General features: G+C 47.6%; 2 protein-coding genes and 1 long non-coding RNA gene across 6 annotated transcripts; 2 read left to right on the forward strand and 1 right to left on the reverse strand.

The window, feature by feature from the left end:
• The first annotated feature begins 5,004 nt into the window (after positions 1-5,004).
• Positions 5,005-11,251, forward strand: LOC127918946 (keratin, type I cytoskeletal 13-like). The gene is made up of 3 exons (XM_052502245.1): positions 5,005-5,700; positions 8,571-8,653; positions 11,140-11,251. The coding sequence occupies exons 1-3, from the start codon at positions 5,242-5,244 to the stop codon at positions 11,213-11,215; spliced, it is 618 nt and encodes a 205-aa protein (XP_052358205.1). The 5' UTR covers positions 5,005-5,241; the 3' UTR covers positions 11,216-11,251.
• Positions 11,252-12,278: 1,027 nt separating this feature from the next.
• On the forward strand, positions 12,279-18,402 carry LOC127918945 (keratin, type I cytoskeletal 50 kDa-like). 3 transcript variants are annotated; one of them, XM_052502242.1, is made up of 4 exons: positions 12,279-12,401; positions 12,891-13,035; positions 18,223-18,307; positions 18,344-18,402. In XM_052502242.1, the coding sequence occupies exons 1-4, from the start codon at positions 12,283-12,285 to the stop codon at positions 18,385-18,387; spliced, it is 393 nt and encodes a 130-aa protein (XP_052358202.1). In that variant the 5' UTR covers positions 12,279-12,282; the 3' UTR covers positions 18,388-18,402. The 3 variants fall into 3 exon arrangements, with proteins under 3 accessions (XP_052358202.1, XP_052358200.1, XP_052358201.1); XM_052502240.1 differs by having other exon boundaries at positions 18,223-18,402; XM_052502241.1 differs by lacking the exon at positions 12,279-12,401 and adding an exon at positions 12,490-12,541 and having other exon boundaries at positions 12,892-13,035; positions 18,223-18,402.
• A 722-nt stretch (positions 18,403-19,124) lies between these two features.
• Positions 19,125-20,241, reverse strand: LOC127918947 (uncharacterized). Of its 2 annotated transcripts, XR_008101471.1 has the most exons (4): positions 20,176-20,241; positions 19,960-20,103; positions 19,630-19,699; positions 19,125-19,312 (listed from the first exon to the last, which is right to left on the reverse strand). It is a non-coding gene; the product is annotated as an uncharacterized LOC127918947 (long non-coding RNA). The 2 variants fall into 2 exon arrangements; XR_008101470.1 differs by lacking the exon at positions 20,176-20,241 and having other exon boundaries at positions 19,960-20,140.
• Between the last annotated feature and the right edge of the window lie 2,551 nt (positions 20,242-22,792).

Genomic DNA, 22,792 nt, shown 5'->3' on the forward strand with positions numbered 1-22,792 from the left:
CACACACACACACACACACACACACACACACACACACACACACACACACACACACATAAACACACACACATAAACACAGACACATAAACACAGACACACACACACACACATAAACACACACACATAAACACACACATAAACACACAGACACAAACACACACACATAAACACAGACACACACACACACACACACACACACACACACACACACACACACACAACACACACACACACACACACACAGACACACACACACACAACACACACACACATAAACACAGACACAAACAGAAACACACACACACACAGACACACATAAACACACACACATAAACACAGACACACACACACACACACACACACACATAAACACAGACACAAACACACACAAAACACACACAAACACACACACAAACACACACACAAACACACACACACAACACACACACATAAACACAGACACATAAACACACACACACACACACACACACACACACACACACACACACACACACACACACACACACACACACACACACACAAACACAGACACACACACACACACACAAACACAAACAAACACACACAGGTGTTGTTAGTGATTCCTGCTGTGTAATTGCTTTAGCCATGTGAATGGAGAATAAAGGGTGTGATGAGAGATCTGATGACACCCTGGTTAACACTCATTACTACCCAAGATGCACCACTTCACTGTCTTACAATACATCATCCCTCCCTCCTGTCCCCTTTCTCTCTCTGTTTCTCTCCCCCGTCCCCTTTCTCTCTCTCCCTGTTTTCTCTCTCTCTCCCCCTCCCTCCCTCCTGTCCCCTTTCTCTCTCTGTTTCTCTCCCGGTCCCCTTTCTCTCTCTGCCTCTACCTGGCTCTCTCTCCCTGTTTCTCCCTCTCTCCCCCTCCCTCCCTCCCTCCCTCCCTCCCTCCTGTCCCCTTTCTCTCTCTGTTTCTCTCCCGGTCCCCTTTCTCTCTCTGCCTCTACCTGGCTCTCTCTCCCTGTTTCTCTCTCTCTCTCTCCCTCCTGTCCCCTTTCTCTCTCTGTTTCTCTCCCCCGTCCCCTTTCTCTCTCTGCCTCTACCTGGCTCTCTCTCCCTGTTTCTCTCTCTCTCCCACCCTCCCCCCTCTCTGTGTTTCTCTCCCGGTCCCCTTTCTTTCTCTGCCTCTACCTGGCTCTCTCTCCCTGTTTCTCTCTCTCTCCCCCCTCCCCCCTCTCTGTGTCTGTTTCTCTCCCCGTCCCCTTTCTCTCTCTGCCTCTACCTGGCTCTCTCTCCCTGTTTCTCTCCCTCTCCCCCCTCCCCCCCTCTCTGTGTCTGTTTCTCTCCCCCGTCCCCTTTCTCTCTCTGCCTCTACCTGGCTCTCTCTCCCTGTTTCTCTCTCTCTCCCCCCTCCCCCCCTCTCTGTGTCTGCATACCTCTAAGGTGCTGAGGCATGGACTCACGTTTATCAGCGTACACAAAGAAGTTCATCAGAAACCCCCCCATCTCGTTCCCCCTCCCTTCACACCAGAGACCTGAGAGCCTTTTGAAAGTCATGTTGCTACAATCAGAACTAGATATTACCTCAGGGACTAAAGGGGACATAGTAGCTAGGGTACGGAGACATAGGCTAGGAGCTAGGGGACATAGGAGGTAGGGTAAGTAGGCTAGGAGCTAGGGGATGTAGGAGGTAGGGTAAGTAGACATAGGCTAGGAGCTAGGGTAAGGATACAGGCTAGGAGTTAGGGGACATAGGACCTAGGGTAAGGAGACATAGGCTAGGAGCTAGGGGACATAGGAGCTAGGGTAAGAAGACATAGAAGGCTAAGAGCTAGGGTAAGGAGACACAGGCTAGGAGCTAGGGGACATAGAAGGCGAGGAGCTAGGGTAAGGAGGCACAGGTTAGGAGCTAGGGGATATAGAAGGTTAGGAGCTAGGATAAGGAGACACAGGCTAGGAGCTAGGGGATATAGAAGGCTAGGAGCTAGGGTAAGGAGGCACAGGTTAGGAGCTAGGGGATATAGAAGGTTAGGAGCTAGGATAAGGAGACACAGGCTAGGAGCTAGGGGATATAGAAGGCTAGGAGCTAGGGTAAGGAGGCACAGGTTAGGAGCTAGGGGATATAGAAGGTTAGGAGCTAGGATAAGGAGACACAGGCTAGGAGCTAGGGGATATAGAAGGCTAGGAGCTAGGGTAAGGAGGCACAGGTTAGGAGCTAGGGGATATAGAAGGTTAGGAGCTAGGATAAGGAGACACAGGCTAGGAGCTAGGGGGATATAGAAGGCTAGGAGCTAGGGTAAGGAGGCACAGGTTAGGAGCTAGGGGATATAGAAGGTTAGGAGCTAGGATAAGGAGACACAGGCTAGGCAGAAAGATTGTACACTGTGTTCTAGTACTACTCCTCCAACAGTCCTCCCATCACAGGGCTGGGCTGGGGAAAACCACACAGCATGAACATAAACATTAGATTAACCATTAGACACCACACAACGTGGGCCGCTGCCAGCCATTGTCTCAGAGGTGAGAAGAGGAACGTCAGACAGGCATTTTTCAACTGAAGTAATTATGAAACTGCATTGCTTGTTGTTATCAAAATGATTCTACGGTTGTAGGCCCTGTGTGTATAACCATATGTGTACAAGTTATTTGCTTTGGTTACATAAACATTTAATATCTCCATAGTTACATAAGATTTATATAGTTTTATATCTCCATAGTTACATACGCTGTAAATATGTTTTATATCTCCATAGTTACATACGCTTTATATCTCCATAGTTACATAAGCTTTAAATATGTTTTATATCTCCATAGTTACATAAGCTTTAAATACGTTTTATATCTCCATAGTTACATACGCTTTATATCTCCATAGTTACATAAGCTTTAAATACGTTTTATATCTCCATAGTTACATACGTTTTATATCTCCATAGTTACATAAGCTTTAAATACGTTTTATATCTCCATAGTTACATACGCTTTAAATACGTTTTATATCTCCATAGTTACATACGCTTTAAATACGTTTTATATCTCCATAGTTACATAAGCTTGATATACATTTTTATTCTCCAAATTATTACACACTTTCCCACTCAAGGTGTTGTGTCCCCCTCCCCCTTCTTAATCTCCCCCACCACCTCCCCCTCTCCCCCTCCTTAACAATAAGGCCTATAATTGTACCCAGAACTCCCGGGGCGACAGATGAGCAGAATACCTGAGCATCCTAACAGGTTCAATCATGACACCCTGACTGTTGTGCCAAGAGTCAATCTCATTCTTTATCTCGCTGTTTCTCTCTCCATTCTCCCACTATCCTTCTCTCTTTATCTCCTCACTCTCTTCTCTCACACTCTCTCTCTCCCGTTTCTCTCTCCATTCTCCCACTATCATTCTCTCTTTATCTCTATCTCCTCACTCTCTTCTCTCACACACTCTCTCTCCCTTTCTCTCTCCTCCAGTGTCTCCCTCACCACTCTTCCTCTCTCCAACAATCCGTAAATCAATCTTAAATGTGTATCAAACGTTTAGGCACAGGGCTCACGGTTGGGAGACCTGGAGCTGTGCAGTGCGCACACAGACATCACTTCAAATAAACCTATCTTTGATATCTACATTTAAACGAGTCCTTCCCTTCGAAAGCTTCATGCAAATGTCGTTATGCTTCATTTGATTACTTTACGCTGTGATGAACAACAACAACAACACCCAGCCCCTTTGGTCTTGGAGAAGAAATGCAACCGGGCCACTTTGTTTTGCCCACAGCTGCAGGCAGAGTGAATGCGCTGCGCTGGCTGCCAACCGTGGGATCGCGAAAGGAGAGATCTTTCCCCACTGTGGGTGGAATCGGAGAAGGGATTTGTCCCGAAGGGTGTCTCCTCTATTCTGTTTATTTATTATTATTATTATTAATTTGGAATCCGTCAAACAGTCTAAAAGAGAAGCCATAATCTGGGGGTTTGATTGGGTTACATAAATTCAAGTGTGGCTTGCATTGAATCACTTTCTGTGCCATGTAGACCTGTCTCAGCCAGGCATCTGTCATTATGTTGGTGTTAAATCAACAATCAATCATGAACTGTCACGATCATCACCTACACAAACTGGCACACCCAATGGTACACACAACTGACTGACACACACCCAATGGTACACAAAACTGACACACACGCACGCACGCACGCACGCACGCACGCCACAAATTCCGAATTTTCGCTTAATGAGAACTGCACTAATGGACCGTTATGTAAAAAGTAATAGAAAAACACTTGTGATTATTTCCCGAATGGCACCCTATTCCCTACGTAGTGCACTATTACCCTAATGTACATCCCTAATGGCACCATATTCCCTACGTAGTGCACTACTTTACCCTAATGTACATCCCTAATGGCACCATATTCCCTAATACATATATGGCACCCTATTCCCTACGTAGTGCACTACTTTACCCTAATGTACATCCCTAATGGCACCCTATTCCCTACGTAGTGCACTACTTTACCCTAATGGCACCATATATGGCACCCTATTCCCTACATAGTGCACTACTTTACCCTAATGTACATCCCTAATGGCACCCTATTCCCTACGTAGTGCACTACTTTACCCTAATGGCACCATATATGGCACCCTATTCCCTACATAGTGCACTACTTTACCCTAATGTACATCCCTAATGGCACCCTATTCCCTGCACTACTTTCCAGTGGTGGTTAAAGTACCCAATTGTAAGTAGTGATTTAAAGTATTTTTACTTAATGAAGTACTTTACATCACTGCATAGTGCACTACTTTTACACAGAGTCCTGTGTGCAGTACCACGCCCTTAGCCACGTGACAGTCACATTAATACACAGTTCACCTCCCTGTACCTTCAGCTCCACCCAAAAGATCAAGGAACATTGGCCTGGGGCTGGGGGTTCGGCTACCAGTGGCCAATTGCGCTTTACCGGGCGTGGAGAGCGAGCCAGTGCCGCTCTATATATATCCATCACTTAATACTCAGGATATTAACACTTGACGCTTGGGGACAGTAGCCGCGGTCACAGGCTCTCTCAGCTGCTTCAGACCCTCGCCACCTCAGCAGCAGCAGCACAAGCAGCAGTAGCGGTAGAGGACAGAAGACTGAAAGATAGGCAGTCTCTTTCTCTCAGCTAGGCCATAGTCATTGTTGTAGTCTTGATCGATGAGTCTGTCCGGAAACAGCGGTTCTCCGCCAACTCTTTCTCAGGGTTCGGGAGCCGGAAGATGGCATTGTCCTCCGCCGGAGGGTCGTCAATGCGCTCCAGCTTCGGGAGCAGAATGGGCATTGGGGTCGGAGGAGGAGGCGCTAGTCTCGGATTCGGGAAGGGCTTTGGAGACGGTGGAGGAGGAGTGTTCAGGATGTCATCCTCCAGCCACATGGCAGGTCTGGGGAGTGGGATGAGCACCGGCGGCAGTGGGATGTCCGGTGGCGGTGGAGGTGGTGGAGGAGGAGGTTTCGGGTACGGTGGAGGTGTTGAGGACACGTCCCTCGGGTTCGCCAGTAACGAGAAGCAGCACATGCACAACCTGAACGACCGCCTGGCAACCTACATGGAGAAGGTTCGCCAGCTGGAGGCCACCAACCACCAGCTGGAGGAGAAGCTGAAGACCTTCACCTTCAACAAGGTGGAGGCGCACGACCTGACCATCTACGACGCAACACTCAAACCACTCATGGAGCAGGTAGGCGTTAAAACTCTCTCTCCTCTCTCTCCCTGAGCGAGCTTGCCAATTAAACAACTAAAAACGTCTTTGAAATTATTTCTCAAAAAATGATATGATATTTTGAAAAGCATCATCATTTGTGAAATGGCTTGTGACACACACACACACACACACACACACACACACACACACACACACACACACACACACACACACACACACACACACACACACACACACACACAATTGTAAAAGTTGTGCGTAAAAGCGCACAAGAACTATCCCCACTGGAGACACACTGGTTCAATCAACTTTGTTCCCACATCATTTAAATGAAATTACGTTGAACCAATGTGGGACAGACATTGAATTGACATACAGTATGTGCCCAGTGGGAGCCTACTGCTAAATGTCTTGGGATGTTTTTGCTAAAATAATATCAGTATTGTAGATGACCTTATCTATATTTGCTATAGTCAAATATGTTAGAGTGCATTATGGGGTATGTTGTTGAGTGCATTATGGTTATTGGGTATATTATGGGGTATGTTATTGAGTGCATTATGGTTATTGGGTATATTATGGGGTATGTTATTGAGTGCATTATGGTCGTTGAGTGCATTATGGGGTATGTTATTGAGTGCATTATGGTTATTGAGTGCATTATGGGGTATGTTGTTGAGTACATTATGGTCGTTGGGTATATTATGGGGTATGTTATTGAGTGCATTATGGTTATTGAGTGCATTATGGGCTACGTCGTTGAGTGCATTATGGGGTATGTTGAGTGCATTATGGTTGGGTATTATTACGTCGTTGAGTGCATTATGTTATTGAGTGCATTATGGGGTTCGTTGAGTGCATTATGGGGTACGTCGTTGAGTGCATTATGGGGCACGTCGTTGAGTGCATTATGGGCTACGTCGTTGAGTGCATTATGGGCTACGTCGTTGAGTGCATTATGGGCTACGTCGTTGAGTGCATTATGGGCTACGTCGTTGAGTGCATTATGGGGCTACGTCGTTGAGTGCATTATGGGGCTACGTCGTTGAGTGCATTATGGGCTACGTCGTTGAGTGCATTATGGGCTACGTCGTTGAGTGCATTATGGGCTACGTCGTTGAGTGCATTATGGGCTACGTCGTTGAGTGCATTATGGGCTACGTCGTTGAGTGCATTATGGGCCACGTCGTTGAGTGCATTATGGGCTACGTCGTTGAGTGCATTATGGGCTACGTCGTTGAGTGCATTATGGGCTACGTCGTTGAGTGCATTATGGGCTACGTCGTTGAGTGCATTATGGGCTACGTCGTTGAGTGCATTATGGGCTACGTCGTTGAGTGCATTATGGGCTACGTCGTTGAGTGCATTATGGGCTACGTCGTTGAGTGCATTATGGGCTACGTCGTTGAGTGCATTATGGGCTCGTCGTTGAGTGCATTATGGGCTACGTCGTTGAGTGCATTATGGGCTACGTCGTTGAGTGCATTATGGGCTACGTCGTTGAGTGCATTATGGGCTACGTCGTTGAGTGCATTATGGGCTACGTCGTTGAGTGCATTATGGGCTCGTCGTTGAGTGCATTATGGGCTACGTCGTTGAGTGCATTATGGGCTCGTCGTTGAGTGCATTATGGGCTACGTCGTTGAGTGCATTATGGGCTACGTCGTTGAGTGCATTATGGGCTCGTCGTTGAGTGCATTATGGGCTATGTCGTTGAGTGCATTATGGGGTACGTCGTTGAGTGCATTATGGTTATTGAGAACATTATGGTTATTGAGTGCATTACGGGGTACGTTGTTGAGCTCATTACGGGGTACGTTGTTGAGTGCATTACGGGGTGCGTTGTTGAGCGCATTATGGGGGTGCGTCGTTGAGTGCATTATGGTTATTGAGAACATTATGGTTATTGAGTGCATTACGGGGTACGTTGTTGAGCTCATTACGGGGTATGTTGTTGAGTGCATTACGTTGTTGAGCGCATTACGGGGTACGTTGTTGAGTGCATTATGGGGTGCGTTGTTGAGTGCATGATGGGGTACGTTGTTGAGTGCATGATGGGTACGTTGTTGAGTGCATGATGGGTGATACGTTGTTGAGTGCATTATGGGGTACGTTGTTGAGTGCATGATAGGTGCGTTGTTGAGTGCATGATAGGGTACGTTGTTGAGTGCATGATAGGGTACGTTGTTGAGTGCATGATGGGGTATGTTGTTGAGTGCATTATGGTTATTGAGAACATTATGGTTATTGAGTGCATCATGGGGTACGTTGTTGAGCGCATTATGGGGTACGTTGTTGAGCTCATTATGGGGTACGTTGTTGAGCGCATAATGGGGTATGTTGTTGAGCTCATTATGGGGTACGTTGTTGAGCTCATTATGGGGTGCGTTGTTGAGCTCATTATGAAGTGCGTTGTTGAGCTCATTATGGGTTTACGTTGTTGAGTGCATGATGGGAAGTGCGTTGTTGAGTGCATTATGGGGTATGTTGTTGAGTGCATTATGGTTATTGAGAACATTATGGTTATTGAGTGCATCATGGGGTACGTTGTTGGCGCATTATGGGGTACGTTGTTGAGCTCATTATGGGGTACGTTGTTGAGTGCATTATGGGTATGTTATTGAGTAGATCATTTGAATATCTTACTACATGCCCTAAAAAACGTCTTTGAAATTATTTCTAAAAAAAATATGATATTTTTGGAAAGCATCATCATTTGTGAAATGGCTTGTGGGACTGGAACACACACACACACACACACACACACACACACACACACACACACACACACACACACACACACACACACACACACACACACACACACACACACACACATACATACATACACACACACAGTGTCTGACTCCTTTCTCTGTCTGCAGCTCATGGGTTTCCTGATACAGAACAATCAGATTGCTGTGGAGATCGACAACGCCAAGCTGACTGCTGACGACTTCAGAGTCAAGTAGGATGGATGGATGATTGGATGGATGGATGATTGGATGGATGGATTTAGTTTGTCCTTGGCAACATTTTGAGTAGATTGTCATGCAAACTTGATTGAATTATTTTCTTCATTAAGGTGTCTCAGTGATACATAGTGGACATATCCTGAACAGTGAAACAGGCTTTATGTCCTGGAGGAGAATGGTTCTTTATGCACCACTCTCAATGAAGTTAGATACCTATATAATCAATCAACAATATATACACAACAATATATACTGTCTCAATGAAGTAGATACCAGTTGTTACCTATATAATTAATCAACAATATATGGACAGCAATATATACAAAATCAATGAAGTAGATACACAGTTGTTACCTATATAATCAATCAGCAATATGTACACTATGTCTCAATGAAGTAGATACCAGTACTTACCTATATAATTAATCAACAATATATACACAGCAATATATACACACGGCAATATATAGCTTTGTAGATACCAGTTATTACCTATATTGTCAATCAACAATATATCCAATATACACTGTCTCAATGAAGTAGATACCAGTTGTTACCTATATAATTAATCCAATATATACACAGCAATATATACAAAATGTCTCAAGAAGTAGATACCAGTTGTTACCTATATAATTAATCAACAATATATACACAATGTCTCAATGTAGATAACATTACCTATATAATTAATCCGATTTACACAGCAATATGTCACATCCAATGAAGTAGATACAGGTTACCTATATAATTAATGGCAATATATACACAGCAATGTACACACTATGTTAGAGTAGACACGGCTACTTACCTATATAATTAATCAACAATATATACACAGCAATAGTACACTATTTCAATGAAGTAGATACAGTTGTTACCTATATAATCAATCCAATATATACACAGCAATATGTACACTGTCTCAAACAGTAGATACCAGTAAAGAAAATAATGAAATCAGTTGTAGCCTATAGATAGTCCAAACAACACTATTCATGACTTAATCCTCATCTTCTCCTACAGACCAAGTCTATTGGACAATTAGTCGTCAGGAAATGGCAAGGACGTGAGTTAGAAGACACGGCTGTTAGCTTGGTACCAGAGTCTGTTTGTGCTAACATTCCACTCCTTTTACGCCATGTCACATCCCAAACAGGGAGTGGCAAGGACGTGAGTTAGAAGACACAGCTGTTAGCTTGGTACCAGTCTGTTTGTGCTAACATTCCACTCCTTTTACGCCATGTCACATCCCAAACAGGAAGTGGCAAGGAGTGGAACGACAGCACTGACAGACAGGTGCCCAGGCTAACAGCTTTGGTTCGGGAGATGAAATGCTCACCGTTATCCCAGAGGCTACTTCTACAGGGTCTTTGCTTGTAGTTGTAACCCCACTGATTTTCTTAATTATCTATCACTCTCAGACAAAACATACATTTCTTACAACAAAACCATGGCAGTTATCGAGTTCACCTGACCCGGTGTTGAAATAATAAACTACAATGATTCTGTTTCTATGGTTGAAATGCTCACTGTGTGTAGCGTGTAGGCTATGCACTAGTAGTATTGGGCCTTATCTTGCAGTTATCAATCAATCACAGTCCTTTCTTAAACAACCTCCTAAGGATCCGCCCCTTTTTCAATTTTTCGCCTAAAATACCCAAATCTAACTGCCTGTAACTCAGGCCCTGAAGCAGGATATGCATATTCTTGATAACATTTGAAAAGGAAACACTTTGAAGTTTGTGGAAATGTTAAATTAATGTAGTAGAATAAAAACACGTTAGATCTGGTATAAGATAATACAAAGAAAAAAACATGTGTTTTGTATTTTTTGTAGCATCATCTTTTAAATGCAAGAAAGGCCATAATGTATTATTCCAGCCCAGGCGCAATTTAGATTTTGGCCAGTAGATGGCAGTAGTGTATGCACAATGTTTTAGACTGATCAAATGAACCATTGCATATCTGTTCAAAATGTTGTATCAAGCCTGCCCAAATGTGCCTAATTGGTTTATTAATACATTTTCAAGTTCATAACTGTGCACTCTCCTCAAACAATAGCAATGTATTATTTCACTGCAATAGCTACTGTAAATTGGACAGTGCAGTTAGATTAACAAGAATTTAAGCTTTCTGCCCATATCAGATACAGTGGGGCAAAAAAGTATTTAGTCAGCCACCAATTGTGCAAGTTCTCCCACTTAAAAAGATGAGAAAGGCCTGTAATTTTCATCATAGGTACACTTCAACTATGACAGACAAAATTAGGGAAAAAAATCCAGAAAATCACATTGTAGGATTTTGAATGTATCGATCCTGTAGAGTTAAAGTTAAAACCCTTTTTTTTTACATCAGCAGGTGTCACTAAAGGGCTTTACAGATACCCAGCCTAAACCCCAAGAAGCGAACGGATCTGTCACTCATCTCTCTGGGCCTGTTAATATGGTGTCATCTCTATTCATTGTATTTCTGCCAGGTGGGAGAATGAGCTGTCTTTGCGCCAGTGTGTGGAGGGGACATCGGGGTCTGAGGAACCTGCAGCGGGAGTTTGAGATGAACATCACAGCCATGATGCAGGACCTGCAGGGTGCGAGCGAGCGGGTCTCCATGGCGAAGAGCCATGAAGAGGTGAGGAGCCCACCTGTCTCTCGCTCTCTCTTTCTCTGTTTCTCTCTCTGTCCATCTCTCTCTCCCTCTCTGTTCATCTCTCTCTCCTCTCTGTTTCTCTCTCTGTCCATCTCTCTCTCCCTCTCTGTTTCTCTCTGTCTATCTCTCTCTCCTCTCTGTTTCTCTATCTCTCTCCCTCTCTGTTTCTCTCTCTGTTTCCATCTCTCTCTCCCTCTCTGTTTCTCTCTGTCTCTCTCTCCCCTCTGTTTCTCTCTATGTCTATCTCTCTGCCTCTCTGTTTCTCTCTATGTCTATCTCTCTCTCCCTCTCTGTCCATCTCTCTCTCCCTCTCTGTTTCTCTCTCTGTCTATCTCTCTCTTCCTCGGTGTTTCTCTCTCACCCTCTGACCCCTATCCTTTGCCTCTCTAGGAGCTGTTGTCCATGCGTGGGGGATCGGGCCCTGGTCTCGTGGATGTTCAGGCTACTAGAGCCAGGACCTGTCTCTGATGCTGGCTGAAGTCAGGTCTACGAGGCGGCCGTCTCTGTTTCTCTCTCTGTCTATCTCTCTCTTCCTCGGTCTGTTTCTCTCTCACCCACTGACCCAGGCCAACATTAAAACATGTATCAGAGGTGCTGAGTGTGTGTCCATGACGTGTGTCTCTGTGTGGATGTGACGGTGCTCAGTGTGTGTGTCCAGGTGTCAGACTAAGTGCCAGGACCTGTCTCTGTGCTGGCTGAAGTCAGTGTGTGTGTGTGTGTGTGTGCTGTGGTGTGTGTGTGTGTGTGTGTGACGTGTGTCTCTGTGTGCTTGGTGACGTGTGTCTCTGGTCTGTTGACGTGTGTCTCTGTGTGTGTGTGTACCACAGGTGTCATTCATGTGTCAGTGTGTGTGTGTGTGTGTGTGTGACGTGTGTGTGTGTGTGTGTGTGTGTGTGTGTGTGTGTGTGTGTGTGTGTGTGTGTGTGTGTGTGTGTGTGTGACGTGTGTCTCTCTCTGTGTGTGTCAGGTGGAGATGAAGCAGGCAGAGTCGGCGGTGGTGATGGAGACGACAACGACGACCACGTCGGAGATGACAGAGTTACGGAACCGCTACCAGACCCTACAGATGGAATACCAGGGACTACGTATGGGGTGGGCCACACACACACACACACACACACACACACACACACACCCTACAGATGGAATACCAGGGATGGGGGTGGGCCACACACACACACACACACACTATAGAAACCCTACAGATGGAATTTCAGGGACTACGTATGGGGGTGGGCCACACACACACACACACACTAGAGAAACCCTACAGATACATACCAGGGACTACACACACACACACACACACACACACACACACACACACACACACACACACACACACACACACACACTAGAGAAACACACAGATGGAATACCAGGGACACACACACACACACACACACACACACTGTACAAACCCTACCATGCCCGCTCACTCACTATCTCCCCAAATGTCCCCAGTTCCAATCCCTATCATCCTAAATGTGTGTGTGTCTTCCGTGTGTGTGTGTGTGCACCTGTGTGTGTGTTCCTTTGTGTCTCTCTCTCTGTGTTTGTCCCCCACCCGGCCCTCCTCCAGATGGCGAACCTAGAGGCCAGGCTGTTGGAGGTTCAGTCCCAGTTCCAGCAACGTCTGTCTGGGTATAGTGGCAAGGTGATGGGCCTGGAGGGAGAACTGACCTCCATAAGGGCCAGCACCACTGAGCAGAGCCAGGACTACCAGGTACAGTCACCATACCTCCATACTGAATCACTCACAAACACTGATTAGGGATTCAATCCAAGGTGCGTTACGTTACAAGCAGCGTTACAGAGGAGCGTTACAGAGGAGCATTACAGCGTTACAGAGCAGCGTTACAGAGCAGCGTTACAGAGGAGCGTTACAGAGCAGCGTTACAGAGCAGCGTTACAGAGCAGCGTTACAGAGGAGCGTTACAGAGGAGCGTTACAGAGCAGCGTTACAGAGCAGCGTTACAGAGCAGCGTTACAGAGCAGCGTTACAGAGAGTGTTACAGAGCAGCGTTACAGAGGAGCGTTACAGAGCAGTGTTACAGAGGAGTGTTACAGAGGAGCGTTACAGAGCAGCGTTACAGAGCAGCGTTACAGAGCAGCGTTACAGAGCAGCGTTACAGAGGAGCGTTACAGAGCAGCGTTACAGAGGAGCGTTACAGAGCAGCGTTACAGAGCAGCGTTACAGAGGAGCGTTACAGAGGAGCGTTACAGAGCAGCGTTACAGAGCAGCGTTACAGAGGAGCGTTACAGAGCAGCGTTACAGAGCAGCGTTACAGAGGAGCGTTACAGAGGAGCGTTACAGAGGAGCGTTACAGAGCAGCGTTACAGAGCAGTGTTACAGAGCAGCGTTACAGAGCAGCGTTACAGAGGAGTGTTACAGAGCAGCGTTACAGAGGAGCGTTACAGAGGAGCGTTACAGAGGAGCGTTACAGAGGAGCGTTACACAGCGTTACAGAGCAGCGTTACAGAGGAGCGTTACAGAGGAGCGTTACAGAGCAGCGTACAGAGGGAGGCGTTACAGAGGAGTGTTACAGAGCAGCGTTACAGAGCAGCGTTACAGAGGAGCGTTACAGAGGAGCGTTACAGAGCAGCAGAGGAGCGTTACAGCGTTACAGGCAGCGTTACAGAGTGTTACAGAGCGTTACAGAGCAGCATTACAGAGGAGCGTTACAGAGCAGCGTTACAGAGGAGCGTTACAGAGGCAGTGTTACAGCGTTACAGAGCAGTGTTACAGAGGAGTGTTACAGAGCAGCGTTACAGAGGAGCGTTACAGAGCAGCGTTACAGAGGAGCGTTACAGAGCAGTGTTACAGCGTTACAGGAGCGTTACAGAGCAGTGTTACAGAGCAGCGTTACAGAGCAGCGTTACAGAGGAGCGTTACAGAGCAGCGTTACAGAGCAGCGTTACAGAGAGTGTTACAGCGTTACAGAGCAGGTTACAGTGTTACAGCGTTACAGAGCAGCGTTACAGAGGAAGCGTTACAGAGCAGCGTTACAGAGCAGCGTTACAGAGGAGCGTTACAGAGGAGCGTTACAGAGGAGCGTTACAGAGCAGCGTTACAGAGAGCATTACAGCGTTACAGAGGCAGCGTTACAGCGTTACAGAGGCAGCGTTACAGAGCAGCGTTACAGAGGCGGCGTTACAGAGCAGCGTTACAGAGCAGCGTTACAGAGCAGCGTTACAGAGCAGCGTTACAGAGCAGCGTTACAGAGCAGCGTTACAGAGCAGCGTTACAGAGCAGCGTTACAGAGCAGCGTTACAGAGCAGCGTTACAGAGGAGCGTTACAGAGCAGCGTTACAGAGGGCGTTACAGAGCAGTGTTACAGCGTTACAGAGGAGCGTTACAGAGGCAGCGTTACAGAGCAGCGTTACAGCGTTACAGAGCAGCGTTACAGAGCAGCGTTACAGAGCAGCGTTACAGAGGAGCGTTACAGAGGAGCGTTACAGAGGAGCGTTACAGAGCAGCGTTACAGAGCAGCGTTACAGCGTTACAGAGGAGCGTTACAGCGTTACAGAGCAGCGTTACAGAGCAGCGTTACAGAGGAGCAGCGTTACAGAGGAGCGTTACAGAGCAGCGTTACAGAGGAGCGTTACAGAGCAGCGTTACAGAGGAGCGTTACAGAGCAGCGTTACAGAGGAGCGTTACAGAGCGTTACAGAGTTACAGAGCGTTACAGAGCAGCGTTACAGAGGAGCGTTACAGACAGCGTTACAGAGCAGCGTTACAGAGCAGCGTTACAGAGCAGCGTTACAGAGGAGCGTTACAGAGGAGCGTTACAGAGCAGCGTTACAGAGGAGCGTTACAGAGGAGACAGAGCAGCGTTACAGAGGAGCGTTACAGAGGAGCGTTACAGAGGAGCGTTACAGCGTTACAGAGGAGCGTTACAGAGCAGCGTTACAGAGCAGCGTTACAGAGCAGTGTTACAGAGGAGCGTTACAGAGGAGCGTTACAGAGGAGCGTTACAGAGCAGCGTTACAGAGGAGCGTTACAGAGCAGCGTTACAGAGGAGCGTTACAGAGGAGCGTTACAGAGAGCGTTACAGAGCGTTACAGCAGTGTTACAGAGGAGCGTTACAGAGCAGCGTTACAGAGGAGCGTTACAGAGCAGCGTTACAGAGCAGCGTTACAGAGCAGCGTTACAGAGCAGCGTTGCAGACAGCGTTACAGAGCAGCGTTACAGAGGAGCGTTACAGAGCAGCGTTACAGAGCAGTGTTACAGCGTTACAGAGGAGCGTACAGAGCAGGTTACAGAGCAGCGTTACAGAGCAGCGTTACAGAGGAGCGTTACAGAGGAGCGTTACAGAGCAGCGTTACAGCGTTACAGAGGAGTGTTGCAGAGGAGCGTTACAGAGGAGCGTTACAGAGGAGTGTTACAGCGTTACAGAGGAGCGTTACAGAGCGTTACAGAGCAGCGTTACAGAGGAGCGTTACAGAGGTGTTACAGACAGCGTTACAGAGCAGCGTTACAGAGGAGCGTTACAGAGAGCGTTACAGAGCAGCGTTACAGAGGAGCGTTACAGAGGAGCGTTACAGGAGCAGCGTTACAGAGCAGCGTTACAGAGGAGCGTTACAGAGGAGCGTTACAGAGGAGCGTTACAGAGCAGCGTTACAGAGCGTTACAGAGGAGCGTTACAGAGCAGCGTTACAGAGCAGCGTTACAGAGCAGCGTTACAGAGGAGTGTTACAGAGAGCGTTACAGAGCAGCGTTACAGCGTTACAGAGGAGCGTTAGCGTTACAGAGGAGCGTTACAGAGGGCGCAGCGTTACAGAGAGCGTTACAGAGGAGCGTTACAGAGCAGCGTTACAGAGGAGCGTTACAGAGAGGAGCGTTACAGAGGAGCGTTACAGAGGAGCGTTACAGAGGAGCGTTACAGAGCAGCGTTACAGAGCAGCGTTACAGAGGAGCGTTACAGAGCAGCGTTACAGAGGAGCGTTACAGAGAGCGTTACAGAGGAGCGTTACAGAGGAGCGTTACAGAGCAGCGTTACAGAGGAGCGTTACAGAGGAGCGTTACAGAGCAGCGTTACAGAGGAGCGTTACAGAGCAGCGTTACAGAGGAGCGTTACAGAGGAGCGGTACAGAGCGTTACAGAGCAGCGTTACAGAGCAGCGTTACAGAGCAGCGTTACAGAGGGCGGTACAGAGCGTTACAGAGGAGCGTTACAGAGCAGCGTTACAGAGCAGCGTTACAGAGGAGCGTTACAGAGGAGCGTTACAGAGCGAGCAGCGTTACAGAGGAGCGTTACAGAGGAGCGTTACAGAGCAGCGTTACAGAGAGCGTTACAGAGCAGCGTTACAGAGGAGCGTTACAGAGGAGCGTTACAGAGGAGTGTTACAGAGCAGCGTTACAGAGGAGCGTTACAGAGGAGCGTTACAGAGCAGCGTTACAGAGCAGCGTTACAGAGGAGCGTTACAGAGCAGCGTTACAGAGCAGCGTTACAGAGAGCGTTACAGAGGAGCGTTACAGAGGAGCGTTACAGAGCAGCATTACAGAGGAGCGTTACAGAGGAGCGGTACAGAGCAGCGTTACAGAGGAGCGTTACAGAGGAGCGTTACAGAGGAGCGTTACAGAGAGCGTTACAGAGGAGCGTTACAGAGGAGCTACCCTCTCTACAGAGCAGCGTTACAGAGGAGCGTTACAGAGGAGCGTTACAGAGCAGCGTTACAGAGCAGCGTTACAGAGGAGCGTTACAGAGAGTTACAGAGCGTTACAGAGCAGCGTTACAGAGGAGCGTTACAGAGGAGCGTTACAGAGCAGCGTTACAGAGCAGCGTTACAGAGCAGCGTTACAGAGGAGCGTTACAGAGGAGCGTTACAGAGGAGCGTTACAGAGGAGCGTTACAGAGGAGTGTTACAGAGGAGCTACAGAGGAGCGTTACAGAGGAGCGTTACAGAGCAGCGTTACAGAGGAGCGCTACAGAGGAGCTTCCTGAACAGAGGAGCGTTACAGAGGATCAGAGGAGCGTTACAGAGCAGCTACAGAGGAGCGGCCTCAGAGGGAGCGTCTACAGAGGAGCGTTACAGAGCAGCGTTACAGAGGAGCGTTACAGAGCAGCGTTACAGAGGAGCGTTACAGAGCAGCGTTACAGAGGAGCGTTACAGAGGAGCGTTACAGAGGAGCGTTACAGAGGAGCGTTACAGAGGAGCGTTACAGAGGAGCGTTACAGAGGAGCGTTACAGAGGAGCGTTACAGAGCAGCGTTACAGAGGAGCGTTACAGAGCAGCGTTACAGAGGAGCGTTACAGAGGAGCGTTACAGAGGAGCGTTACAGAGCAGCGTTACAGAGGAGCGGTACAGAGGAGCGTTACAGAGGAGCTCACTATATGTAATTTCTCCAGCACGGATATCGCATTCATGGTAAGCGCTGCGAATGCCGGTTCAATCATAAATTACCTCTCCACTTCGCTCCCTCTCTCCCCCTCCCCCCTCTACTACCACCCTCTCTCCCTCCCTCTCTCTCTCTCTCCCTCCCCTCTCTCTACCCCCTCTTACAACCCTCTCTCCCCCTCTCTCTCTACCACCCTCTCTCCCTCCTCTCGCTCTACCCCTCTCTCTTTACAACCCTCTCTCCCCCTCTCTCTCTACCACCCTCTCTCCCTCCCCCTCTCTCTCTACCACCCTCTTCCCTCCCCTCTCTCTACCACCCTCTTCACTCCCCTCTCTCTACCACCCTCTCTCCCTCCTCTCGCTCTACCCCCTCTCTCTTTACAACCCTCTCTCCCCCTCTCTCTACCACCCTCTCTCCCTCCTCTCGCTCTACCCCCTCTCTCTTTACAACCCTCTCTCCCCCCTCTCTCTCTACCACCCTCTCTACCTCCTCTCCCCCTCTGTCTTTCTCTTTCTCTCTCTACCTCCCCCTCTCTCGCTCTCTACCTCCCCCTCTCTCACTCGCTCTCCCAGATCCTTCTGAACATCAAGAGTCGTCTAGAGATGGAGATCCAGCAGTATAAGCATCTGCTGGAGGGAGCCGGCCTGGGAGGGGGCATGGTCTCTGGAGGGGCTGACCTGGGAGGGGGCATGTTGGTCTCTGGAGGGGCCGGGAGGTCGGCAGGTAAAACTTGTTAGTTAGGATCTCTCTCAGCCCATGCATGAAAGGCTGATCTTTCAAGAGTGTGTAAAATACAAAGATACACAAAGAAAACATTTGAAGCACAAAGTTATCAAGTATTGAGTACGACAGTATGAGTCATAAAACCCAGAAATGGTTCCAATTGTTTTTTTCACAATTCATTTTTCCATCTGGGATTTTGGAACTCCTTTTATTCAAGGTCTGTGTCTGGTGTAGGCTTACACTGGTGTGACTTGTTGATAACCTGGTCTGTGTCTGGTGTAGGCTTACACTGGTGTGACATGGTGATAACCTGGTCTGTGTCTGGTGTAGGCTTACACTGGTGTGACTTGTTGATAACCTGGTCTGTGTCTGGTGTAGGCTTACACTGGTGTGACATGGTGATAACCTGGTCTGTGTCTGGTGTAGGCTTACACTGGTGTGACTTGTTGATAACCTGGTCTGTGTCTGGTGACTGGTTGATAACCTGGTCTGTGTCTGGTGTAGGCTTACACTGGTGTGACTTGTTGATAACCTGGTCTGTGTCTGGTGTAGGCTTACACTGGTGTGACATGGTGATAACCTGGTCTGTGTCTGGTGTAGGTCTTACTGGTCTGTGTCTGTTGATAACCTGGTCTGGTGTGACTTGTTGATAACCTGGTCTGTGTCTGGTGATAACCTGGTCTGTGTCTGGTTGATAACCTGGTCTGTGTCTGGTTGATAACCTGGTCTGTGTCTGGTGAGGCTAACCTGGTCTGTGTCTGGTGTAGGCTTACACTGGTGTGACTTGTTGATAACCTGGTCTGTGTCTGGTGTAGGCTTACACTGGTGTGACTTGTTGATAACCTGGTCTGTGTCTGGTGTAGGCTTACACTGGTGTGACTTGTTGATAACCTGGTCTGTGTCTGGTGTAGGCTTACACTGGTGTGACTTGTTGATAACCTGGTCTGTGTCTGGTGTAGGCTTACACTGGTGTGACTTGGTGATAACCTGGTCTGTGTCTGGTGTAGGCTTACACTGGTGTGACTTGTTGATAACCTGGTCTGTAACCTGGTCTGTGTCTGGTTAGGCTTACACTGGTGTGACTTGTTGATAACCTGGTCTGTGTCTGACTTGTGTTACACTGGTGTGACTTGTTGATAACCTGGTCTGTGTCTGGTGTAGGCTTACACTGGTGTGACTTGTTGATAACCTGGTCTGTGTCTGGTGATAACTGGTCTGTGTCTGGTGTGCTTACACTGGTGTGACTTGTTGATAACCTGGTCTGTGTCTGGTGTAGGCTTACACTGGTGTGACTTGTTGATAACCTGGTCTGTGTCTGGTGATAACCTGGTCTGTGTCTGGTGTAGGCTTACACTGGTGTGACACCTGGTCTGTGTCTGGTGTAGGCTTACACTGGTGTGACTTGTTGATAACCTGGTCTGTGTCTGGTGTAGGCTTACCTGGTCTGTGACTTGTGTGATAACCTGGTCTGTGTCTGGTGTAGGCTTACACTGGTGTGACTTGTTGATAACCTGGTCTGTGTCTGTGTGATACACCTGGTCTGGTCTGTCTGGTGTAGGCTTACACTGGTGTGACTTGTTGATAACCTGGTCTGTGTCTGGTGTAGGCTTACACTGGTGTGACTTGTTGATAACCTGGTCTGTGTCTGGTGTAGGCTTACACTGGTGTGACTTGTTGATAACCTGGTCTGTGTCTGGTGTAGGCTTACACTGGTGTGACTTGTTGATAACCTGGTCTGTGTCTGGTGTAGGCTTACACTGGTGTGACTTGTTGATAATACACTGGTGTGACTTGTTGATAACCTGGTCTGTGTCTGGTGTAGGCTTACACTGGTGTGACTTGTTGATAACCTGGTCTGTGTCTGGTGATAAAGGCTTACACTGGTGTGACTTGTTGATAACCTGGTCTGTGTAGGCTTACACTGGTGTGACTTGTTGATAACCTGGTCTGTGTCTGGTGTAGGCTTACACTGGTGTGACTTGTTGATAACCGCGCAAATCTCTCCGCCCGGACAAGATAACGTTTGTCAAATTAGAATTATTTTATATATATATATATATTGGTAAAACTCACACTGTTCGAGAGCATTACACGGCTGTCAAAACATCACGTCAGGTGCAGTGCATTCTGAAAGTATTCAGACCCCTTGACCTTTTCCCAGATTTTGTTACGTTACAGCCTTATTCTTAAAATGGATTAAATAGTTTTTATACATACAATACCCCATAATGACAATTATTGTAGCAAAAAAAAAAATACAAAATATAAAATGGAAACATCACATTTAGCGTAAGTATTCAGACCCTTTACTCAGTACTTTGTTGAAGCACCTTGGGCAGAGATTACAGCCTTGAGTCTTCTTGGTATGACGCTACAAGCCTGGCACACCTGTATTTGGGGAGTTTCTCCCATTCTTCTCTGGAGATCCTCTCAAGCTCTGTCAGAGCTCTAGGGAAGACTCTTGGTGGTTCCAAACTTCTTCCATTTCAGAATGATGGAGGCCACTGTGTTCTTGGGGACCATCAATGCTGCTGAAATGTTTTGGTACCCTTCCCCAGATCTGTGCCCTGACACAATCCTGTCTCGGAGCTCTACAGACAATTCCTTTGACCTCATGGCATGGTTTTTGCTCTGACATGCACTGTCAACTGTGGGACCTTATATAGACAGGTGTGTGCCTTTCCCAATCAGGTCCCATCAATTGAATTTACCACAGGTGGACTCTCAATCAAGTTGTAGAAAGATCTCAAGGATGATCAATGCAAACAGGATGCACCTGAACTCAATGTTGAGTCTCATCGCAAAGGGTTTGAATACTTATGTTAATAAGGTATTTCTGTTTTTTAATTTTTAATACATTTGCAAAATTTTCTAAAAACCTGTTTTGCTTTGTCATTATGGGGTGGGGGTAGATTGAGTTATGGGGTATTTGGGGTAGATTTGAGTTATGGGGTATTTGGGGTAGATTGAGTTATGGGGTATTGGGGGTAGATTGAGTTATGGGGTATTGGGGTAGATTGAGTTATGGGGTATTGGGGGTAGATTGAGTTATGGGGTATTGGGGGTAGATTGAGTTATGGGGTATTGGAGGTAGGTGAGTTATGGGGTATTGGGGGTAGATTGAGTTATGGGGTATTGGGGGTAGATTGAGGACAAACATTTAATCCATTTTAGAATGAGGCTGGAACGTGACAAAAGGAAGAGGTCTGAATACTTTCCCAATGCACAGTCCAACCTACACCACACAGTCAACCTTCACCACACAGTCAACCTACACCACACAGTCAACCTACACCCACACAGTCAACCTACACCACACAGTCAACCTACACCACAAAAGTCAACCTACACCACACAGTCAACCTTCACCACACAGTCAACCTACACCACACAGTCAACCTTCACCACACAGTCAACCTTCACCACACAGTCAACCTTCACCACACAGTCAACCTACACCACACAGTCAACCTACACCACACAGTCAACCTTCACCACACAGTCAACCTTCACCACACAGTCAACCTACACCACACAGTCAACCTTCACCCACACAGTCAACCTACACCACACAGTCAACCTACACCACACAGTCAACCTACACCACACAGTCAACCTACACCATACAGTCAACCTACACCACACAGTCAGCCACACCACACAGTCAACCTACACCACACAGTCAACCTTCACCACACAGTCAACCTACACCACACAGTCAACCTACACCACACAGTCAACCTACACCACACAGTCAACCTTCACCACACAGTCAACCTTCACCACACAGTCAACCTACACCACACAGTCAACCTTCACCACACAGTCAACCTACACCACACAGTCAACCTACACCACACAGTCAACCTTCACCACACAGTCAACCTACACCACACAGTCAACCTACACCACACAGTCAACCTTCACCACACAGTCAACCTTCACCACACAGTCACACCTACACCACACAGTCAACCTACACCACACAGTCAACCTTCACCACACAGTCAACCTACACCACACAGTCAACCTACACCACACAGTCAACCTACACCACACAGTCAACCTACACCACACAGTCAACCTTCACCACACAGTCAACCTTCACCACACAGTCAACCTACACCACACAGTCAACCTACACCACACAGTCAACCTTCACACACAGTCAACCTTCACCCACAGTCAACCTTCACCACACAGTCAACCTACACCACACAGTCAACCTACACCACACAGTCAACCTTCACCACACAGTCAACCTTCACCACACAGTCAACCTTCACCACACAGTCAACCTACACCACACAGTCAACCTACACCACACAGTCAACCTACACCCACACAGTCAACCTACACCACACAGTCAACCTTCACCACACAGTCAACCCTACACCACACAGTCAACCCTACACCACA

This window comes from Oncorhynchus keta, unplaced genomic scaffold (genome assembly GCF_023373465.1).
Source record: "Oncorhynchus keta strain PuntledgeMale-10-30-2019 unplaced genomic scaffold, Oket_V2 Un_contig_15296_pilon_pilon, whole genome shotgun sequence".
Lineage (NCBI taxonomy): Eukaryota > Metazoa > Chordata > Actinopteri > Salmoniformes > Salmonidae > Oncorhynchus > Oncorhynchus keta.